This window comes from Talpa occidentalis, unplaced genomic scaffold (genome assembly GCF_014898055.3).
Source record: "Talpa occidentalis isolate TD23 unplaced genomic scaffold, MPIMG_talOcc4v2.1 talOcc4.6, whole genome shotgun sequence".
Classification (NCBI taxonomy): domain Eukaryota; kingdom Metazoa; phylum Chordata; class Mammalia; order Eulipotyphla; family Talpidae; genus Talpa; species Talpa occidentalis.
The window spans coordinates 67,553,813-67,576,021 of NW_023604972.1; the positions used below are offsets into that span (position 1 = coordinate 67,553,813).

Consider the following 22,209-nt stretch of genomic DNA (forward strand, 5'->3'; position numbering starts at 1 on the left):
TTTCAGTAGGTCAAAGAGTGAGACACATGTATATCCTCCTATAAGAAGGGAGAACCAGGACAATGACCCCAGGTCACAGCTCTTGTGTATGTGCTTGGATCCAAGTACGCGCGTGCAACTGTGTGCATGCGCTCGGATGTGTGCACCGGAGTGTGCGCGCGCGCGCAACCACAGGGCACAGGGCCTCTGGGTCAGGCCTCGCGTGTTCCCTAAACCGGGGTGCACGCGGCGGGGAGGTGGGTAATGGAAGGGGGTGAGCAAGGCTTACGTTCCGGGCGGGGGCTGTGGGACCAACTCCGGGCCGAGTGTAAATGCGGTGGCGCCTGCTCTTTGTGTGCCCACGTGCGTCTCGCGCCGCCGCGGGCACCATTTTCTGCTGCGCTCTGGACAGGCACATAAAAGGGAAGGCAGCTGCCGCCCGTCGCCGTCCTCTTTCCCTCAGATGCCCTTTGGTGCAGGTTTATTATTACAGTACGGGCCGCACCGCCTCTCCCAGAGTCCTGGCGGGCCGCCGGTCTGTGCAGCGCCCTGGCCGCCTTCACGCCTGGCGCGTCCCCAAACCGCCTCCTCCACCTCCTTATTTGTCTGAAAAGTCACCGCACGTCGAGGAGGAGAAGCCCGCGGGGGGCGGGAGAGGCCGGGTCGGGGCGCGCGCGCGCTCGGCTCCGGGGCGGGGGCGGGGCCGGGGCGGCGCTGGTCTGCGGTCCCCTTTGTCTCCTTGGGGCGCGCGGGCGCTGCGTGGGCGGCGGCGCGCTGGGCGCTGGGGTGTCGCGAGTCGGGGTCCAAGCGCGCGCGCGTTGGCCGCCCGCCAGCGGGGCCCCGAGCCTCCGATTCCTGCCGAGTAAGCAGTCTGGCTCCGCGGCAGCGGCACAGTGGCAGCAAGGCTGGGGGCGCTGGCACAGTGCCAGCACCCTGAGAATTAGCTCATTGTTCACTGGCACACTAGCCGTGGAGAGACAGAGACAGGGAGAGAGGCAGAGAGATAATCTTATAGAAAGACTCAGCGCGCGCACACACACTCACACTCACACTCACACTCGTACTGTTGGAGCAAGAGCGCGAGGCTGGGAGACCTTCCCCTCCCTTTTCAAGGCTGCACTTCTTGGAAGTGCAGCCGGTTTGGGTTTTGTTTCCCTTCTCCCTCCTCCCTCCTCTTCCTCCACCCCTTTCCCCTCCCCCTTTTATCCCCCTCCCCCCAGCTGTCTTTCTAGCATGATGCCCTTTTTCATCCACATTTGTGTTTCAGGTGTAGAAAGGAGAGAGTGAGCTGGGAGCGGGCTTTTGTCTGTAAGTATATGCCATTCCCATCCCCGGCCGGGAGCGCTGCTTTCTCTTTTGTGTCGATTCCTTGCCGTTGCTGGTAGCTGGACTCTTCAACCCTGCAGAGTGCATGCTGCTTACCTCTAAATTTTAAAGAACTGAAGCGTGTACCTTGAACGAATTCTGACATTTTGGTCTTGCTGCATTAAAGCTGGGCTTTTTGTAAAATGCACAAGTTAAGAGGGAGAATTCTTTGGGGAAGGGGTGGGGTTTTTTGTTTGTTAGGGTAGTTAATTTTTTGTTCTTCTTGCCCATAAAGCATTGTTGGGAACTGTTTTGTTTCTTTGCATTAGATGCACTTTGGTGCATGCAACCCTCTTCCCCTGGTGTAAAATGAATTTTTGTCCCTGCAACCTCACACTTTATTACTCTTTCAGCGCTGCCGGTACTACTAAAGGTCTTCTCAGGCTTTGCCTCTGATCTTGCAACACTTTATTTCTTCATTTTCTTATAAAGGAGATGAACTTTGGGGGAGGGCAGGCTTAACAAGAAATGACTGCTTTTTGCTTCTTAATCATAATCTGATTTACACATATATACATATATATTTAATAGCAATATAGGAAAACTCTTAAGAGCTTATGATATCCCTATGAAGAACTTTTAGCTTCTCCACTCATCTTAATTTTTGTCATAACTTAGACAAAAGAACTGTGTTTGGATACCATGAAGGTTAAGAGAAAAATCACTGCAGCATGTACATAATGTTTATTTGGTTTGGAGAGAAAAAGCATAATGGTGTATATTCCTGACTTCCCCCCTCCAGTGTAGTGTTTTTTGGTTTTTTTTTTTTTTTTTAAACAGAGAAGGTTATGTAATGCAGTGCCATTTCCAAAAATATCCACTCTGAGGCATTACACATGGAGGAAGGCTGATTCCTATTCTGCTGTCTTGATTGCAAATATACTGCCAGTAGTATGTCTGGGAACAAAGAGCAGCCAGAAAACAATCTATTTTTATAACTTGGGTCTACTTATAAGTGGCTAAACCCTTTGAACTCCTTCAATTTAAAGATGAGTCAAACACTAAGAATAGCCCAAGACTCTCTGAAGTCAGGTATCAGGGATTCCTTTGTCCCCTATTTAAGCCTGTAGACTGCTTGGAGAGCTCTTTTAGAATATCCAGTGGTTACAATAATTTGCATGTAACTTATCTTAAGGACAGAAAATTATTATTTGTCTATAACCTCTAAAAAAATATTTTTTTTTTCATTTGTTAACCTGTGGGGAGGTGAATTTTCTATTGTATTTAAATGTATTTTGCAGGTTGGTCTCCCTGGACTGAAGAGGGAGGGTGGAAGGCCAAGACTGTTATGATTCTCAAAATGGTAAGACTTGTCAACAAGGAGATTCACAGTCACTTATCAATCTTTTTTACACATAAATATCAACCACCCACCTCCAGCCCTACATTGTTCCTACCCCATATGACCTTTAAAAGCTGACTCTAGCGTGTGGGAGCTTTGCAGTACAGCAATTTATATGAACTGATGTAGTGAAATGGATGTTTTTGATTTTCAATCATTTTTAATAGGAAACTGAATTTCCTCTCTCAGAAGTCAAGATTTATTTAACTAGAACTGCAGAAAGCATTTTGTTTTTTAAGAAGAACATGCATGGAAAAGGTAACAGCAGAAGGATTGAAACAAAGCTCTTAGAGATAGCTAGAGCTAATCCAAAAAGTAGCAGATACACTAGCTGATATCCTTAAAATTCAGTATGTATGAAGATCATGAACTTCTATATTACTATGCTCTGTCCATTGCATCTCAAAATGAATTAGTTATTTTTTTTATTTATAGATTCATTTATGAGAAACATCTGCTCAGTTTTAGATGTCAAACATGCTACCCTCTAGATGAAAGTAATTATTTCTGCAAAGCATGATCCACAGAGAAGGCAGTTTAATGTTTGATGACCGATTAAATAAAGAAATAGATGAAATACAGGTTGAGAACAGCTGAATAGGTATAGTCATCTTCTGTGAAAATTTCCCTCTTTGGAAATTAATTGAACTGGGGAAAAAAAAAAAAAAACAGAAATGTCAGAAAACTTTGTAGTTAAGTACAGCATGTCCTACTGCAGATGTTTATACTCTTTAAAACACCATTTTGCCACTTAGAATGTGTGATTTCCAAATTTAGGTTTTTTTTTCCTTTTAAATGAGGGTGGAATTTAATGAATCAAAAGTGAATCTGATATGCTTGATGTTTTTCTTTGAGAATAACCCAAGATTAAATTTCCCAGATGAAGAATGAATCAGAGGCAATTAAATGAGTTCAGTTTGAGTTTTATTAACAAGTAAGCTCTTGTTGTGTATGCTTCACCTGTCATTTCAACAGGTGGATGTCAGAATACCCCCCATCCCCCAAATAGCCCTTGCTTGGACATTGACAAAATTAAGAAATTTAAGGCAGAAGGGAAAAGAGAGGAACACAAACTAATCAGTGGATTTTGTGTAAATGGTTCTTATCTTCATATTAAATTCCACATTAGCATTGTCAGAGTACTAGGTGTTAATAAAATAAATTGCTATGCACTTTTTTTTTTTTTTTGTCAAAGATTTATTTATTTATTTTATTTTTTTTTTAAATATTAAATTTTATTTTTATATTCCCCCATACAATTGCAAACGCCCCATTCTGACCCCAATCCTTCCCCTCCCGCCCCCCACCTCCCAAAAAGTGTCTCTGGTTCATAGTTTTTTGTTGATTTTGATTTTCACTTTCTTATATTCATTTTCCTGGTCCCTTATTTAAGTTTTCTAGATTCCTGCTATGAGTGAGACCATCCGGTATTTTTCTTTTTCTTTTTGGCTTATTTCGCTGAGCATGATCCCTTCCAGTGCCATCCATGTTGCTGCAAATTGGATGTGTTTATCTTTTTTGAATGCTGAGTAATATTCCATGGTATATATGTACCACATCTTCTTGATCCAGTCATCTATTTTTGGGCATTTGGGTTGTTTCCAAAGCTTAGCTATTGTAAACAGAGCTGCTATAAACATAGGAGTGCAGGTGCTCTTTGGAATTGATGTTTCTGTGTCCTTTGGGTAAATACCTAGGAGTGGAATTGCTGGATCATATGGAAGCTCTATGTTTAGTAGGTCCAGAAATCTCCACACAGCTCTCCATAGTGGTTGGACCAGTTTGCACTCCCACCAACAGGCTATGCACTTTTTTTTAATCGTCTTTCACTGTGATTATCCACATCACCTTGTTGCTAGCTTTTTGTCCCAGAAATTTACCGTCCTTGTCACTATAGACAGACCGTGAAGTTAGAGTAAGTTATATGTCAATGACTAATTTGTTTAAACATAAATTTGACCACTGATTGCTATTATAAGCCCTATAAATCAAGCTTAAAGAGTAAATATCATGTTGCTGTAGCCAGTGAGTGGAGGGAAGTTTGTGGAAGGCAAGCATGTATGCCAATGCAGAGATTGAAAGTTGGAAAGATTTGAATACAGAAGAGCAAATTCAAATTATCATTACATGTTGCTAATTTCTTACAGTTGTCATTTATGTATGGTGGCGGAATGAGAAATCACAATTTGTTGTTGTGGAAGGGTTTTTACTCATGGAAAAATTCTCACAACTTTTTGGTGATCCTTTCATCACAATGTCAATTCCCTTTGGCACAAGCTCATTGCCTGAAATGAAACCATCCCAACAACAGTTATTTTCTGTGGGTGATTCCAAGTAACTTTCTAGTAATTTTCTTTTTCAGGGAGGTCTGAGCTCTTCACAGTCTTGTATGTGTTAATGTGAAAACAAAGTATCCATTATTTAAAAAAAAATACTGATACTGCAGGTGTCTTTCACCTCTATTTTTTCCTTTTTGGGCATAATGAAGTAGTTTTCTTTCCTTGATTAGAACTGAAGTCTGTAATGTACTTACTGAGATTGAAGACTTAACCCATATACAATAGAAACTACTGCTAGAGAAGCAGGAGGTTTAACACTTGGCCACCAGTAAAAAATATATAAATAAGCCTTTTCAGTTGAACATGTATTTCCATCTACATGGATTGAAACACTAGAGAGGATCTAATTTCAGTGTATTTAGCCTGTTTTAGAAAGTGCTTATTCCAAATACAAATTTACAATCAGCTCATTCCATTTAGGAAATTAACTTGTAGACTCCAGAATTCAAAACAGATTCAATATATGAACATTTTACATACCCTAAAATGATAACTAAAGTTTTACAACGATAATTTGAAGACAATCAAGAATCCAGTGTGCCTTTTGCATTATCTGGATAGAACCACTTGTTCAGCTGCAAGAGGTGGCAATCACATTGTTTTCTGTGGGAGATACTTGAGCACAACTCCAGGGGGCGCCATTTACAGGGATGACTGCTTTGTAGCACCTAGGGTGGTGCAGCTTAGGAGTGCTGGTAAAATTTTTCATTTTGAGTATTGTTGGTTGTATCATAGTTAAAAGTTTTCAATAACTCACTCCCTAGTGATTTTTCTAGTAACCATGTTTTTTTTTTGTTTTTTTTTTTGTTTTTTTTGCAATTAACAGAATATTAAACTCTGAAGAGATCTTCAGTATACTTTTAATTTATATTTGACTTTTTTTTGCTAGATATTATTCTATGATTCTACTTTATTTGGGTCCTTGATATTTATCTGGGTGTTTTATTTTATTTATTTAAAGACTTATTTATTTATTTATTTATACAAGCACTGTGTACAGTCAGAGCATGGGAGGGTGAGAGAATTCACCAGAGCTAGAGCGGGGAACAGAACAGGCAGACTGATGAAATACGCTGCTGAGGAGAGCAGTGGGCGTGGCAGGAGAGGTCTGCGCACCATGTGGGACCCTCCTCAGCGGCCGGGGATTGAACTGGCACTGCCCAGCGCTCAACTGCTGCATCACCAGGGAGGCCCAGGGTGTTTTATTTTAAAGGTACTTGCTTCAGATATGTCAGTGAGATTAAAATATTTCAGAATGAGTATATAATCTACTTTAATAGTTTGGAAAAGGCATTATTTAATTCAACCTCAGGGTTAATTTCTGATTTTCAACATAGCTCCTCTCTGCAGAGTAAACTTGCCTCTGAGTATGTGTGTGCTGTAGACATAGTGGCATAAGCATCATCTTATTAAGTTTTAAGAGATTTTGGAACTGGAGCAATTTAAGTCCTCTCTGAGGCTGATGCTGAGCTTTTCAGAAAGATGAGTTGGCTCTATTGTACTGTTCATAGAGCTCTGTTTTCTGTATAGTCTGTGATGTGGCTTTCATGGATTTGCAAGGAGACTTTCAATAATCCCCCAATTAACTTAAAGTTTCCTTGTTTAAAGAAAAAGACAAAGATTGAGGTGGAATGCAATCCTATTGGTAGTTGTGTCACTGGGTTTTGGAATGTAAATTTGCAAGTTGCTGGAAGATTTTTTATTGGGGAGATGCTGAAGAGTACCTCCAGGACAATTTTTCTATGATACTGTCTTTTCTTTCACCAAGTTTTCCAGCACATCGTGAAGGGAAAATTGGGAATTGTTTCAGGAATTAGGACAGTAGGGACAGTCTATCTGTACTTCACTCCAGCTACCTCTCAAACTGATGCATAGATATTTCAGGCAGGAGAATTTATTTAAGCAGAATTGGACAAAGTAGCTATTCAAATTATCATTCTATTTAAACCTGATACAGTTCTTAAAAATCTGTATGTAAGTGAGATCATCTTAAATACACATGAAGGAATTGACTTTTTTTAAATCCTATGATGGATTCCTGAGTAGGAAATAAGGTAATACACTTCAAAATATGAATATTCTACCAAATTAAATGAATTGTGTACAGACTATGAATTTTATACACTAATTATCTGCATTGAACTAAGTGAGGAACCTTAGGGTAAAGTACCGTGACTTTCTTTGTCTTGCGTATTTTTTTTAAGATTTATTTATTTATATAAGAACTGGGGTACAGGCCAGAGGCACAGGAGGGTGAGAGAATCCACCAGAGACAGAGCAGGGAGCAGAATAGGCAGAAGGACCGAAACGGGCCAGACAGGAGGGGTCTGTCGCTCCATGTGGGAATCTCCCCGGCTGGGGCAGGAATCGAACCAGTGCCACGGAGGCTACAGACAGCTTCACAGCGCTGCGCTCAACCCACTGCACCACCTGGGGAGGCCTTGTATATTTTTCTTATTGCTATACTTGACTAAGTGCTATAAGACACTATTGTCACAGCTTAAGTAAAATGGAGGATTGACAAAAATTCACATATGCTTAATACACAAAAACTTGATTTTGTCATTTTCATCTTCGTTATTCAGAAGTTTGCTGGGGTGATGGAGTGGGATGGATTTGCCAGAATTATCTGCATAATTCCTTTGTTATACAGGAAAAGGCCAGGGATAAGGAAATCGGTATCAGCAAATCCAGTTTGAGTATACCAGAGGAAAATGTGTTGCAGGTTTTAGACTATGTTATCTTAGTTGATCACGATATATTATATGATTACAATTTTAAATTGTCCCTTTGCTTTGAACTGGAGAACAGATTAGCCATAATTCTCAGCCCAGCTCTCTAGAAATTATGGTTGCTAGAAATATCATTTATTGGCTCTAAAGTTATCTGAAGTGAGTATTTCTAGATATATTTTGTACCCAGGTACAGCTTGAAGCATTTTTCTATTTTAAAAAATTGGCACTGATCTGAAATTGATCTTCTAGTGCATGACAAGTTCTAGCATCTCTAATGGCTTGGAATTTAAGCATTAACATGACTCTCAACTAATTCTAAATTTAGTTAGTAGCAATGACATGGTATTAACCTAGCTGTAACACTAGATTATAATATCCTGCTTATTTATTAATTGGATCATATGCATTTCATTCATTGGCCAGATAAATTATAGGTTGTCAGAAGGTGTATTAAACTTCATATACAATATTTAATAAAGTATTGAATATGTTAGAGGTTCAATAAATATTTGGCATATACATGCTAATATCTATTGAAGTTGTGCTTTTTAAAATGCATCCTTAATAACAGTTGTGTTTAATTCTTGTGAACAAGAAGTAATTTGTGTCTTAACTTCTAAAGACATAGGAAGTTGAAGTGAATGTAAATTTAGTTTTCACAATGAAGTATTTTCCGTTATTTATTAACAGGAGGGAAAAAAATGTGGGTAAATCATAAAGCCACTATCCAAAAAAAAGTGACTCACAATTGCTTACCTTTACCGGCTTTTGGAGCCATACTCTGAACTACCTGCTGAGGTGCTGGCTCTCTAGATTTCATGTAGCTATGGTATCCAAAACACACAATGAAGTCATAAAATCTCCTACTGATCCAGGAAGAGCTTTGCTCCAAGTTGGAACTTTTAGAGTCCTCACTTTTTTCCAATATAATTTGATTCTGTGATACTAAGAAAATGATCCCAAGAACACCAAAGTGACATGCCTGAAAGTGTAAAGAGACTGAGAAGAGTTAGCAGTAGGGTTGCACATCTATTCCTATGTCTGTTGAACAAGTATTTTTTAAACATTTTATTTGTACTTAGTCATTTATTTTCACTTGGTTATAATTCAAGTGCATACTTTTATTTGTACTTGAATTATAGGAAGTGCACACTGGGCCTCTGTAATCAGTGAACTAATATTTTAGTTGTGGAAATAGACTAATATAACAAACCTAACCAGCAGCGCCATAATCTATAACAGTGCTAAGTAGTAAAATGCATGAGTGATATTGAGCCTGGTGGAGTAAGAATTGCACAGAGAATATTTTATTAAGGAAGTAGACAGTAAGCTGGAGCCAGTAATGGTGAATATATGGTGTGCATCCTAACACTAATTCCTTTTACACCTGTGGCAAATAATACTAATCAGTGTACATATGATATACTCCAAATGAATATGATTTTAAAATTCTCCACACAGAATTCTATTAACAATTGTTTAGAGTCAATGTGAAATTTGAAACCTACAAGTGGTCTCTTCACTGCTTGAGAGCAGGTACTCCATGCCTCATTAGACCTTTCTCACAAGAGATTAGCATCAGTCCTTAATAAATAGAGCAAAAAAAGAAGAAAGAACAATTAGATAGATTTAGATGAAGTAAGAACAATTAGGTAGATTTAGAGAGAAGTGTATTTTAGATAAAGGGAATATATTTGAAAGGTATGTTTACAAGGGTAAGCATAATGCATTCTCACTACAGTCCTCCCCACTGTTTAGGGCTTCTATTCTGGTCAAGGACAGACCTCACAAACTAGATCTGGAGTCAAGGACTTGATCTGCTAAGCCATAGGAAGCCACCTTGGAATTGGTCCAAGGTTCTCAGGTTCCAAGGTTGCTTGCATTCTTTGCCCAACAGCACACACAGTCACATATGCTTTCTGGTTAAGTGGAACCTTTCCTTGTTTTTTGCTGTCTGTTGTTCCTTTTGGAGTAGGGGACAGTGAAGGAGAGAAGGAATATCCTACCTAGAATTGGGAAGGAAAAAGGGAGTGTGCCTAATTAACCTTTTTTTTTTTTTTTAATAGAGGCATGTTTTATTTATTTATTTGTTTGTTTGTTTGTTTCGTTTATACATGCACTGGGTACAGTCAGAAGCGCGGGAGGGTGAGAGAATTCACCAGAGCCAGAGCGGGGAGCAGAGCAGGCAGAAGGACCGAAGTACACTGCTGAGGGGAGCAGCGGGCGGCAGGAGAGGTCTGCGCGCCATGTGGGACCCTCCTCTGGTGGCCGGGGAGCAGCCTGGGATCGAACCGGCGCCGCGGAGGCCATGGGCAGCTTCGCCACCCAGCGCTCAAAGGCTGCGCCACCGGGGAGGCCCCTAATTAACCTTTTCTTCTTGAGAAAGTGGCAGCACTTCCATTGGCAAATCCCAGCAGGTCTGGCAGTGTGCACTTGTCCAAAGAGGGTGTTGCTGTTGTACATGCTGCTGAAGAGAGGTGTCACACTTCCCTTTTGTGAGACTCACTGAGTGTAACCATGTGCTAAGCAGTTCCAATCACATATACCAGCTGGTTCTATTCTATTTCCTCCTGATTAGCCAGACATACTTAAAAAGATCAAGCCAACACTATATCATCATCATCGTCATAAAACTTTATACTTTTAGATTATAAATTATAATCTACAGGCTATTGCTAATTTAGTCGATATTCTGCTGACCATCTAAAGGGAATCTGATCACATGATACTCAAAAGTTGAGGAAAATCAAGACCAAGAAGGATTTTTCTGGAGTATCTTCTGGATATAGCATACCTTGGAATGCAGCAGCTGCAAAATATTCAGCATGAAATGACTTCACGATCCCCTTTAGCCCCTTCAGATGAGGTTGAACTTATTCCTGAGTCTCTCAGTAAAAGTGCCATAGGTAAGCATTTCTTCTGGAATGTCTTTTGCCTACTCCCACCTCATACTTTCAAAAAATTACTTTTTCATCGGCTGTGTTTAGACCTTTGTACATTTAATTTCTGTGGCAGGGCAGCCATGCCAAGAACTATGTGAAATAATCCTTTCATGATGGAACATATTTTCTTAGAGGAACCAGGCCTCTTGTTATTCTAAATGTGCCCCAAGAGTCTTTCCAATGCCTTTGCTTACTTAGTCCTAGAAAGAATGTTCCTCCTCACAAAATGTGACCATTCTTCCAGACTAAACTGAAATGACAACTTTTCTATGAAAGTCTAACCCTGGTACATCCAGTAGTAATAAGCTCATGTTCCTGTGTTGTTTACTCATCACAATTATAGCATTCTACTTGTCAGTTTTTACTGCGTGTTTGCCTACGCTCAAGATTGTAAACTTGAAACAAGAATATTGACCCCTACTGAGTATTAGCCCTCTGTGCATTAGTCCTCTCATTGTTAGGTAGTGAATTTAGATGTGGAACTATGGGACAGCTAGCCACTGAGAGAGAACTCTAGAAGAGCTCCTTATCATGTTGATTGACTTTCTCTATCTACAGAATAGAATGACACCTGAATATTAATCGCCATGCTCTAATGGGACCTTGGGACAGATCCCACATCCATGAGCTGCTCCAGTACCCATCCAGGATCTGGAATATCCTTAGTGATCAATAAAACAAATGAGTCAGTGGTCATGGATTCATGGGGATTTGTTATTTATAGGCAGAACCAGGTGAATTGCTTGAGGTTTACAACAGTAACAGCCTAATACTTTGCAGAATGATGACAGATCAGATTATAAAACTTGTGGCTCAGGAAATAAGATTACCACACACAGATTGTTAATTTACTACTGAGAAGTCACTCTCACTGAACATTTTAAAAGACTCCATTTTAGGGAGATAAACAGGGGGGCAGAGTTAAGTGCAACTCCTAATTCTGTGTGCCCTTTTTACATTTTAGACAGAAGAGAATCTAAGAGGGTACAGAAAGAGTTTGGTGTGGTTAACTGAAAGAGGAATCTAAAATGTTGAGCATGGAACACCATTTTTCTCTAGAATGTTATTGGTGTTTTCCCTGCAAGCGCTCAAACTTTAGTTTGTGTTAGAGTTTTCCCAGCAGGTCCAGCAATCTGATCGAGATTATCATGGCAATAGACCGAGTCTGCTTTGGACACACAGCTCATAAATTTTCATAAACAAAATTATTGCCTATTATTAACTGAAAGAATGGTTTCTAATGTAAACTTTGCCTTAATAGTGTTATGATTACTTAGCTAGAGATATATTCAAACCTTTGATTTTAGAATGAGTTTGTTCAGTGTCCATCCTTGCTTCCATAGTCTAAAATACAAATATAACTCTTGTTTGAAAAGGAGAAGAAAAAGATACATAAAAGAATGGGAACAATGCCCCCTTTTAAGCTGAAGTTGGGAAGCAGGGTCAGTGATTGTAGAGAAAGGAAGAATAGCTGAATTGTCATCAATAAAACTCGTGAGCCAAAGACTCATACCAATAAACAGTTAAAACAAGAGGAAGCTTCATAATACGAAGTTTGGGCATGGCTACCCACTTCTGGATCTTCTCCCTTCTCCCCTCCAGTCCTTACTCAGATCACCATCACACTCTACAATCCTTTGATTACTGGGGCAGGTAACAGCCTTCCTGTCTGAATTGTGTTTGATACAATTCCAACAGGGAAAAGTACTGAGGTCCTGAACAGAGAGAATTCTACAAAAAGATGTGTTTAAAATGGGTTCAGGCATTTGAGGAAGCTTTTATTGGATAAAGTTGGTGTTGGTGTAGTATCTGTTCTTGAACCAGAAATAGTAGAAATTAGAAGATACTGTATCTTTGGCAGTCAACATTCAGAACTATCAAAGTTACGTAAAACTAGAGTCAGTAGTTGCATGGATAAAACTTACTAATATACTTATAAACATGACCCAAGCAATGAATTATTAATTTCTTCTCACCCTTTACTAAATCATCATAGTGAAAGTTACCCACAGGTTTATTGGACCCTGATTTAAAAGTCTGTTGTGCACATTTGTAGGCAGTCCCTGAGTGCCACATGCGCCATGTGGGTTTGGCAGTACATAATTGAACACTGCCTGGTGCCTGCTGCATTGTAGAGACGTGGGTAAAACTGCTGAAAGAATTAATAGTGTGCAAGGAGTGGGCTGCTATTTGGAAGCATGCATTATCAGAGACATCCACTTGATATATGGTTAAAAGAATTAGAATTTTAAAAAGATGAATTAATTAACTAGTCTACCCATTTCCTAAATAGATTTCTCAGGATTTGTTGACTTTGGTCTAAAATGTTTTTTGAAAAAATGTGTTTTCTTTGCTACTTTGACACTTAAGTCAAACTAATGGGGGATACTGTATGATAAGGTACTCATGCTATAATGGTGAAAGCTACTACTAATATTCACAGAAAGCATTTAGTAAATATTTCTTGATTAATTGATTAAATAATTGAGAATATATACCCAACCAATTCTGTTAATACAGGGTCAAAAATGCCACTGACATCTGCAAGCCCTTCTTATCCTAATAATTTTAATTTTCGTTACTTCAGACTTGACTATTTCCAAAGTTTGGGTGCTGTGACCATAACAGGTCTCCATTTTCATGCTGTTCTGTTGGCTACTTGAATCTAATTATACATCATGAAATGCCCCTGACTTTTGGATATTTTGCTTACTTCTGGATAATAGAATCTTAAATTGTTCTGATCTTGCTATCAAGGTCTGGGAACCAAGGCTTCACTTTGTTTCATTTCATCTTCATTAAGCCTATTCTTTGTCCTTTTTTTTTTTTATTAGGACTGCTTTTTAAGCTTTAATTTTATTAGATGAGGCTTGACAGTCTACAAAGTCACAATTTAATCAGAAATGCAATTAAATTTGCTCAGTGCCTTCTTAGAAATAATTCATCTGATAATTAATGTGAATTTTGCTGCATTGATCAGCTTTTTTACTTTAGACAGAGCCAGAGGGGCACCTCCTGTTTGTGGCTGGATACAGCACTCTAGTGTAATCAGAGTATCAAATGTTACTTACCTTGTTTTTTGTTTGTTTGTTTCTTCTATTTGGTACCTTGATGATGGTAATGAGTAATAATTGGTTTATTATTCCACCTCCATATTTATATTTTTATGTGTTTAGAACTGTTTGCATTTCTACTACATTAAAGTTTCCAGAGTCAAGTCAATTTTCTTTCTTTTTTTTTTTTTAATCCCCCCACCCCCTTTTACCCCCCATAGTGTGTCTCTGGTTTATAGTTGCTTGTTGATTTTGATTTTTACTTTATTATAATTAGTCTTTTTCCTGGTCCCTTATTTAGGTTTTCTAAATTCCTGCTACGAGTGATACCATCTGGTATTTTTCTTTTTCTTTCTGACTTATTTCGCTGAGCATGATCCCTTCTAGCTCCATCCATGTTGCTGCAAACTGCATGTGTTTATCTTTTTTGATTGCTGAGTAATATTCCATTGTGTATATATACCACATCTTCTTGATCCAGTCATCTATTTTTGGGTATTTGTGTTGTTTCCATAGCTTAGCTATTGTAAATAGTGCTGCTATAAACACAGGCGTGCAGGTGCCCTTTGGAATTACTGTTTCTGTGTCATTTGGGTAAATACCTAGGAGTGGAATTGCTAGATCATATGGAAGCTCTATGTTTAGTAGTTCAAGAAATCTCCACGCAGCTCTCCATAGTGGTTGGACCAGTTTGCACTCCCACCAGCAGTGCAGGAGAGTTCCTTTTTCTCCACAACCTTGCCAATATATTGGTTTTTTTTTTTTTTTTTTTTTTTGGGCCCAAAGATCTATTTATTTATTTATTTTTTAAAATAATAAATTTTATTTTTATATTCCCCATACAATTGCAACCCCCCCCCCATTTTGACCCCAATCCCTCAATTTTCTTTCTGAATTACCGTTCTGAGTAGTTGTCTCACTGCGTCTCTGATATAATAACTATTTCCTTCCTTTTCAGTTAGGATCACTTCATGGTTTTAATGCATGTATGGTATGTGTATCTGTAGATTACTGATGAAGATTTTATTTCTTTAAGCAGTTTATGTAAATTGACAAAAATTTTGAAAATCAAAGTTACAGTGAACTTGATTTCAAATGTATCAAATGCATTTGATGAAATATATTCTGAGTAAGATTACCCATTGCTAGTTGGTCTAAGAATAAAATGTTGAAAGTTCATGTTAAAACAATTTGGTGTCTCAGCAAATACCCCTTGCAGTGGTTAATAGATATTTGCATTGTGCTCAACATTTCCTCACAGGGAAAATTGACAAAAGATACAAATGTGATGACCAGTGTCGCTTGGGTTTAATTAGATCCAAAGTCCCAGTGTAGCCAAAATCAAGGTGCTGCTTTAATCGGAGCCTTTGTTCAACTGCTGGAGCAGTACCTGGACCCTTCTGTGTCCTCCAGCAATGCTGATGTTTTTCCCAGTAAGTTATTTTTATAGGGCAGCTATTTATCAGAAGCACAGACAATAGAGCAACAAATATTTTTGGGAAAATTACTCTTTTGTTAAAATATTTATGTTATTTATTTATGCATACAAGAGCTAGGGTGTAGGCCAGAGGTGTGGGGGGTTGAGAGAATTCACCAGAGACAGGGTGGGGAGCAGAACAGGCAGATATACTGAAATATACCAGGGAGACCCCCAAGAAAATTACTTTTGATGATAGGTGTCCATGAGTCCTGAGCAGAGATGCTATACCCCAATGTGGGAGAGGAAGACTGGCCCCAGCTCTCTGGAGGCCTTAAGGCAGTGCTCCTGGTGCCTCCTGGGAAATAGCAGAAAGGAAGATATTGACAAACTTTTCTCTGAGAAGAGAGCCTGGTTTTGCATCCTGTCTTCTCTGTCATATTTATGTGACAAGGTTGGGCCGGTTCCTGGACAGGTCTTAGCGTTCTCATCTCTTAAGAGTATGATAGACAACTAAGCTTGATTCATTTCCTTAAGCCCCTAACCCTGTTGCTGGCATGTTACACATATAGACCTATTTCACTCTTACAACAACACTGTAAAGATTAAATGAATGTGCTTGGAAAACATGCCTAAAATTTAAAAAACAAAACAAAAAAACATCACAGTGAACTCCATTATACTTTTCTGTAAAAAATTCAGGTCTCCATTTACATACTCTGTCTGTGTTGGTTCCAACAAACTCCCTCATTGTGCTCATACTTCTCTTCCTTTGGAGAAGTATGGTTTTGATGTTTGGTTTACAGGGGAAGAAAGACTGAGGAGAGAAAGCTTCCTAACTTGGCATTCCTTTTGCAGTTATCACATCTCTTGAGGTGTTATTTCTTCATTGAGTGCCAGCCCCAAAACACAATTTGGGACGGTGGCTTAGGTCTTCTCTGTTTCCCAGCCTGACTATGTGTCATCAAAGGAGCATTCTGCTGAATCAGACAGTGCTCCAGCCAGTGGGCATGCAGATCCAGGTGGTGTACAGGGGCACATCTACCCTAATTATATTTATTCCTCTTGTTCTTTTCATTTTTTTGCCAGTTTTCATGGAGGATAGGTTGTTGGAAGACTTATTTTAGTAACCTCTTTGTGACCCTATTATTTAGAGCACACAGATGCAGATCTGGCTATATTTCTCCATTTTTAAAAGCCAAATTTCTTTGTAACTAAATCCATGTAAATAGATTTAAATTATGTACTCCCGCAATAGAAACCACTCTCCCAATTTGGTGATGTTATGATACCTTTTATGTTGAAGAGTTTCCAGTCTATAAATGATCAGGACAGTGCTACATGAATACTGAACTGTGAAATGACTTGTTAAATGCTGTGGGGTTTGAAGCTGCCAGCAAAAGAGAGTGCACTGATGGATAAGGGAGGATAGTTTCTTTTGGATTGTGCACTTTGGGAGAAGATAATGACTTTCTGTAAACCTCAGTCTTGTGCATATCAATAAGAGGGACATTTTAAAAAATCCTCAAGCTTGTAAAATGCCATTGACCACCACATCATTCACCCATACCAAGAAAAATTCCTAATCTTTATGTCTAGATAAATAAATACTTGTCTCACTGACCATTGATTAAAGGATTTAACAAAACAAATCTGATTTGGTAGGATTTATTTTCTGTGTTGGTGAAAATTTTCATAAAATCTTAATGGATTGCATAATTTATTTAGGAAAAGGGGAGGGAAACATAGTATTCTTGGTGACCAGAAAATATATTTCTTACATTTAGTTATTTGAAGGTGAATCCCAGCATACCTAAAATTATTCAAACAAGTCTAGATTTTACCCTATTAACCTTAGAGTGTGCTTGTAAAAAGTCCTGCTAACTCCAGATGTTTGGTATTGGAAAGCCTGCCATCAGTGTTACTCTCATTTGTGGATGAACATTTCAAAATTTACAAGTTCAGTTTGGTGTATGGGGCACAACATTTTTTTTTTAACTTTCTTTTTGTTAAATGTACCTTAGAAGTTAGAAATGATTCTAATTTCTTGACTATCAGTGAAAACCAATTTCTATAAGGGAATAAGGTGGTCCAGACTTAGAACTCAAATGTGTTAAGTAAATATTTACTCTGGTTTCATTACAGGGAGGTAAAAGATTTTATTAACATATTTGTTGGGGTCATGGAGGCAAAGAGAAACTTATGTTGTACTTAAATGCCTGAGGGGACTTTCTGTTTTTGCTGCTAGTTAACAAAGGCCAGTACTTATTTCTGTTGAAAAGAGCAGGTATCTTGTTTTGTACACTTCTTTCTTATTGTTTATTCACAAACTGCTTAACCTCAAACCAGAGTTTTGAAAAGCTGCTCTATTTTTTCCCTTTGTTTGGAAAATCTTCTTAGATATCCCTTATGAGATTGGTTTCCAAGTTATATTCTTGTTCTTTTTCTCCTGGTTTCCTTAGGGCTGTATCAGCTGTGGATAGTTTGTTTTGTCTTCTTCCCTAAAAAGAAAAATCCCCCATTAAAAGTCAAGATTTGAAATGTTGAACTTAATTCCTTGAGTCCAGTCCACAGTTTGGCTCGGATTACTGTACCAGGCTGACCTCCAGCCCAGGGAGGTTGCCTTGGCAGAAATCTGAGAATTCCTCGATCAGTAACTCCCTTTTTTGGATTTATGGAGTCTTTAGGTGGATTCGTTGTGCTAAGCATGTTCCTGTTAGAAAGGCATGAGGCTGGAATAAGAGGAGTTTGCGCAACACAAATGTTTGCAGCTGACCTCACGTTGCCCTCTTTGAGTTAGCCAGCTGCTGCCGCACCCTGCCTGCAGCGTGCACCATCAAGGCCCTAGGAACTCACATAGCCCTGTTAAACAGTGATGAAAAAGCAGAGTCGGATAATAATGTTAACCTGTTGTGGCTTGCCCCTAACTTAGTTCATTGTTCCTCTTGGAAGTCTTTGCTATTATTCTTAGAAGTCAAATTTGAAAGACTCAGCAGCCAAACAAGCAGAACATTATATCGTGGAACAGAGTGGCTGTGAAAGCTCTTTGTGCTGACGATTAATTTCACATGTAAACACTTTTCATTTTGTTGCCAGGGAGGAGATTTCCCTTTCCTTTCTCTGCCTAGTTGAAATCTAGAAATAAAATTCCACAGCTGTCAGTTTCCCACATATTCATCAGCAGCCTCTCAGGATAGTTTCACAAGGAACAGTGAATTTAGAAATCTCCACTATGTAAGTCTAACAGCTTGTTTCAGACACCCCAACTCAGAATGCACAGAATTAGATACCTCCTGCCTGCCTGACACGTCGTGTTGGGCAATAACATCATGTTGGGCAGTAAGCTGCTGCATTATGTTAATAAAAGGAGGATGTTTTCTTTGCCCGCTGGGCACATACATTCAAAGAAAAACTGATGTCAATTGACTTAACTAATATGTATGAGTTCTTGCTGTTTTCCTCATTGAACCCCAGGTGCTGCCCAAAACCCCATTTCTACAGGGTAAAGATTTGTCTGGGTATGGGGATTCTGAAGTGTCAACAGCCCCCTTTTAAAAGGCCATCATTTTTTTTTTCCTAGCAGGAGAGCATTTCTGACTGTTCAGTGAAATAGTGAGGTATCTAATGCTTTCTCTGTAATTGCCCCGTGTTACCAGCCTGTGTGTGTGTGTGTGTGTGTGCATGCATGCACACATGCACACATACAAACTTGAGTTAGTTTACTACATGTTTCACTGAGCTCATAGACCAGAATATTTGCCAATGTAGGCAGCAAACACTTTCTTTCTGCTTTCCAGAATGCAGATTCTGTATATATTATCCGAATGGCCCAATACCTTGCGTGTTGATCTTTTTGTCTTCTAGTTGTGATGCATTCCCTCTACCCTGTGCTTCATCTCCAAGCAGTGCTCACAGGATGAGACAGGTCTCTAAGACTTGGTCTCTAGAGAGGCAGCTTAGTGCATCGTCTTTTGGCACCATCTAATCTTTGATGTAATGCTGTTCAGAGAAAATGATCCTTGAAACTCATTTATGGTTTCAGTTTACATTCAGCCCTCACATGTGACCTGCAACACCTGGGAGCAGAGTGGCTTTTGAGGGAGATTCTTAATAGCACCACTTCAAAGGATGTTTGCAGAAATGAAGTGCAAGTATATGGCACACAAATTTTCCTGGTATCATAGTACTAGGTTTCAAAACCCCAGTCAGTGAAGCAGAACAGGACATGTCCACACGCACTCATCCACACACAGTGTAATTGACAGAGAATTAATTATGCAGGTTGGACACCTGCTGCCTCCTCTGCTTTCCTAATTGCAGGGGGTGGGCACCTATCATTGTTAAGTCCAAAAAACTCCTGTGTGTGCTTTTTTTGCACCAAGGGTAGGAAATAATATTTTACTAGGGTTGTTAGCAACCAAGCCATGCAACATCTTCATAGCAGCTTTCTGAGAAAGTATGTTAACCAATTAAGTAAGCAGCATATATGTATGTGGTATATTTATGCACTCAGTAAGACCAGAGGGTCATTCTCATTTGAAAATCTCCCCAAGGAAATATTGAAAAAGATAGTAAATGAACAAAAGAAAACATAAATTTAGAATCAAGTAATCAATATAATTCAAAATTTATATGACGTATAGTAGATACAGTAGGATACATGTCAGTAATATTTTAGATTGATTCTGGTTGTGGATCATTCTATGGGAAAATAAATAGGGAAAATGAAATGAAAATTTAAAAGAAACTCAAAAACAATTTAAGTGATAATCTAGTTTGCATTTTTGTAGGATCTTGGAAGAATGGACTGACTTCCTCTACATTTTATTTTTTTTTTTGAATTTGAATACCAAGTAATAAATTGGCAAGATAATTGCTTTATAGACTTTAAAAATGAAGTGATTTTTCATGATGTATTATCCACAATAAAAAAAAAAAAAGCCAAGAAAGGTAGAGATGAAGGAAGAAGGTACGAAAAGGAAGGAAAGAAAGAAGGAAAAAATAACTAAAAAAGCAAAAACTATGAGCATTTAATTTTTACCTGCTGTGATAGACAATTGAAGCTTAAATACCCAAATACATTTAAAAGAATCAGTAAGAAATAGCACAATTTCAGTATTAAAACTGTATTTAAATATATAGTAGGTTTAGCTATTAAATATGCTTGAAAGCAAAAAAAATATGTTGCTCATGGATATCTAACTATGTATTTATTAGACTTAGTGTATTGTTCTTCTTGTCAGTTCTGTTTTTTTTTTAATAAATTTTATTTTTATATTCCCCATACAATTGCAACACCCTTATTTTGACCCCAATTCCTCCCCTCCCGCCCCCCACCCTCCATAGAGTTTCTCTGGTTCATAGTTTTTTGTTGATTTTGACTTTCACTTTCTTAAAGTTATTCATTTTCCTGGTCCCTTATTTAAGTTTTCTAGATTCCTGCTATGAGTGAGACCATCCGGTATTTTTCTTTTTCTTTCTGGCTTATTTCGCTGAGCATGATCCCTTCCAGCACCATCCATGTTGCTGCAAATTGCATGTGTTTATCTTTTTTGAATGCTGAGTAGTATTCCATGGTGTATATGTACCACATCTTCTTGATCCAGTGATCTATTTTTGGGCATTTGGGTTGTTTCCAAAGCTTAGCTACAAAACTAATTGTAGGGGCCTCCCTGGTGGCGCAGTGGTTGAGCACTGGGTTGTGAAGCTGCCCACAGCCTCTGCATCACTGGTTCGATCGCCAGCCACCAGGTGAGGGTCCCACATGGCATGCAGACCTCTCTGGCTGCCCACTGCTCCCCTCAGCAGTGTACTTCATCAGTCTGCCTGCTCTGCTCTCCGCTCTGACTCTGGTGAATTATCTCACCCTCCTGCACTTCTGACTGTCTCCAGTGCTTGTATAAATAAATAAATCTTAAAAAAAATTAAATTGTAGAAAAAAAATATGTTACTGGGTATATTCAGAGGAAAGCATGGATTCAAGCAAAAACTTTGCATGTTCTCCAATTTAAAGAATAAAATTTTTCCTCCTCTTAATACTTTCACAATCTTTAATGTTTTCCTGATTGTTCATGGTATAGCTTGCATCTACGATTCTTAATTGACTCCTGGAAAAATAGTATTTTAGAGGATTTTGAGAATTTACCTGAGCAAGAATAAACATTTGTCTTACATATGGGAGACAATTTTAAAATAACACTTATTTTATGAAGACTAAGGCAAACTTTGGTTTATTTGTTTAATAAAATGATAGAGTTGAGCTATTGCCATATACATGATTCAGATGAAGCCAACAAGATCAGCAAAAGAAAACTTAGTGAAGTTTTAGAAAAAATAGTTCAATTGTTATTCACAACAAACATAAACTTGGCTACAGAAGATAGAATGAGTGGAATGGAATATAAGCCAACTGTCCATCTTGGAGCATCAGCTCATAGTATCAAGAAGAACACACAGCTTTAGAGTCCAGCAAGAGCATGTGGACTCCAGGGAAGTAGAGGAACTTATCCCTGTTGTCTGTTATGTGTATTATCAGGACCTAAAAACTTAAACGACTCAGTCTTTGTCAGCTCCTAATATTCTGAGCAAGGTAAAAAAAAAAAAAAATCAGCACAGGTAACATTTGTGTCTTTTTTGCTATGGCCACTAAGAGCTCCAGAGAGACCTCCTGTCATGGGGTACGCTCCCCACATGGAGCTTATTACATCTTACCTGCAGTCTTGGTCAGTGAGTACATAGAAAAAAGTATTTTGTGTCATTTGAGAACAAGGGTAATAATTCTTACACATCTTTTCTCCTAAAAATCCTTCATTTTAGAGTCTTAAAATACCACAAGTATTAGAAAGAACAAATCTATAATGTAGCTAGGTATATCCAATAACCTATTATCTTTTCCCAAAACCATAAACATAAATTTAAATATCTGCTTCATAAGCTATCCCATGATTGCTTTATTAGAAACCAGTCAAGCAGGTTTTATGAATGTAACTGAGACTCCTCTATCCCTGCCATTATTGGCTTGAAGTCCTGACCATGAA

The 22,209-nt window shown here is 38.7% G+C and overlaps 1 protein-coding gene across 2 annotated transcripts in view; it reads left to right on the forward strand.

Annotated features, from left to right (window-relative positions):
* Positions 1-220: 220 nt before the first annotated feature.
* The window catches only part of NREP (neuronal regeneration related protein), a 30,494-nt gene continuing 8,505 nt past the window's right edge, over positions 221-22,209 (forward strand). Inside the window, exons 1-3 of one of the 2 annotated variants that reach the window (XM_054688418.1) lie at positions 221-236; positions 1,247-1,287; positions 2,586-2,647. In XM_054688418.1, coding sequence (XP_054544393.1) covers positions 2,633-2,647 — 15 coding nt within the window. In that variant the 5' untranslated portion in view covers positions 221-236; positions 1,247-1,287; positions 2,586-2,632. Of the gene's footprint in view, positions 237-736; positions 842-1,246; positions 1,288-2,585; positions 2,648-22,209 lie in introns of those variants that run through there. The other variant, XM_037530778.1, reaches the window with a different exon arrangement.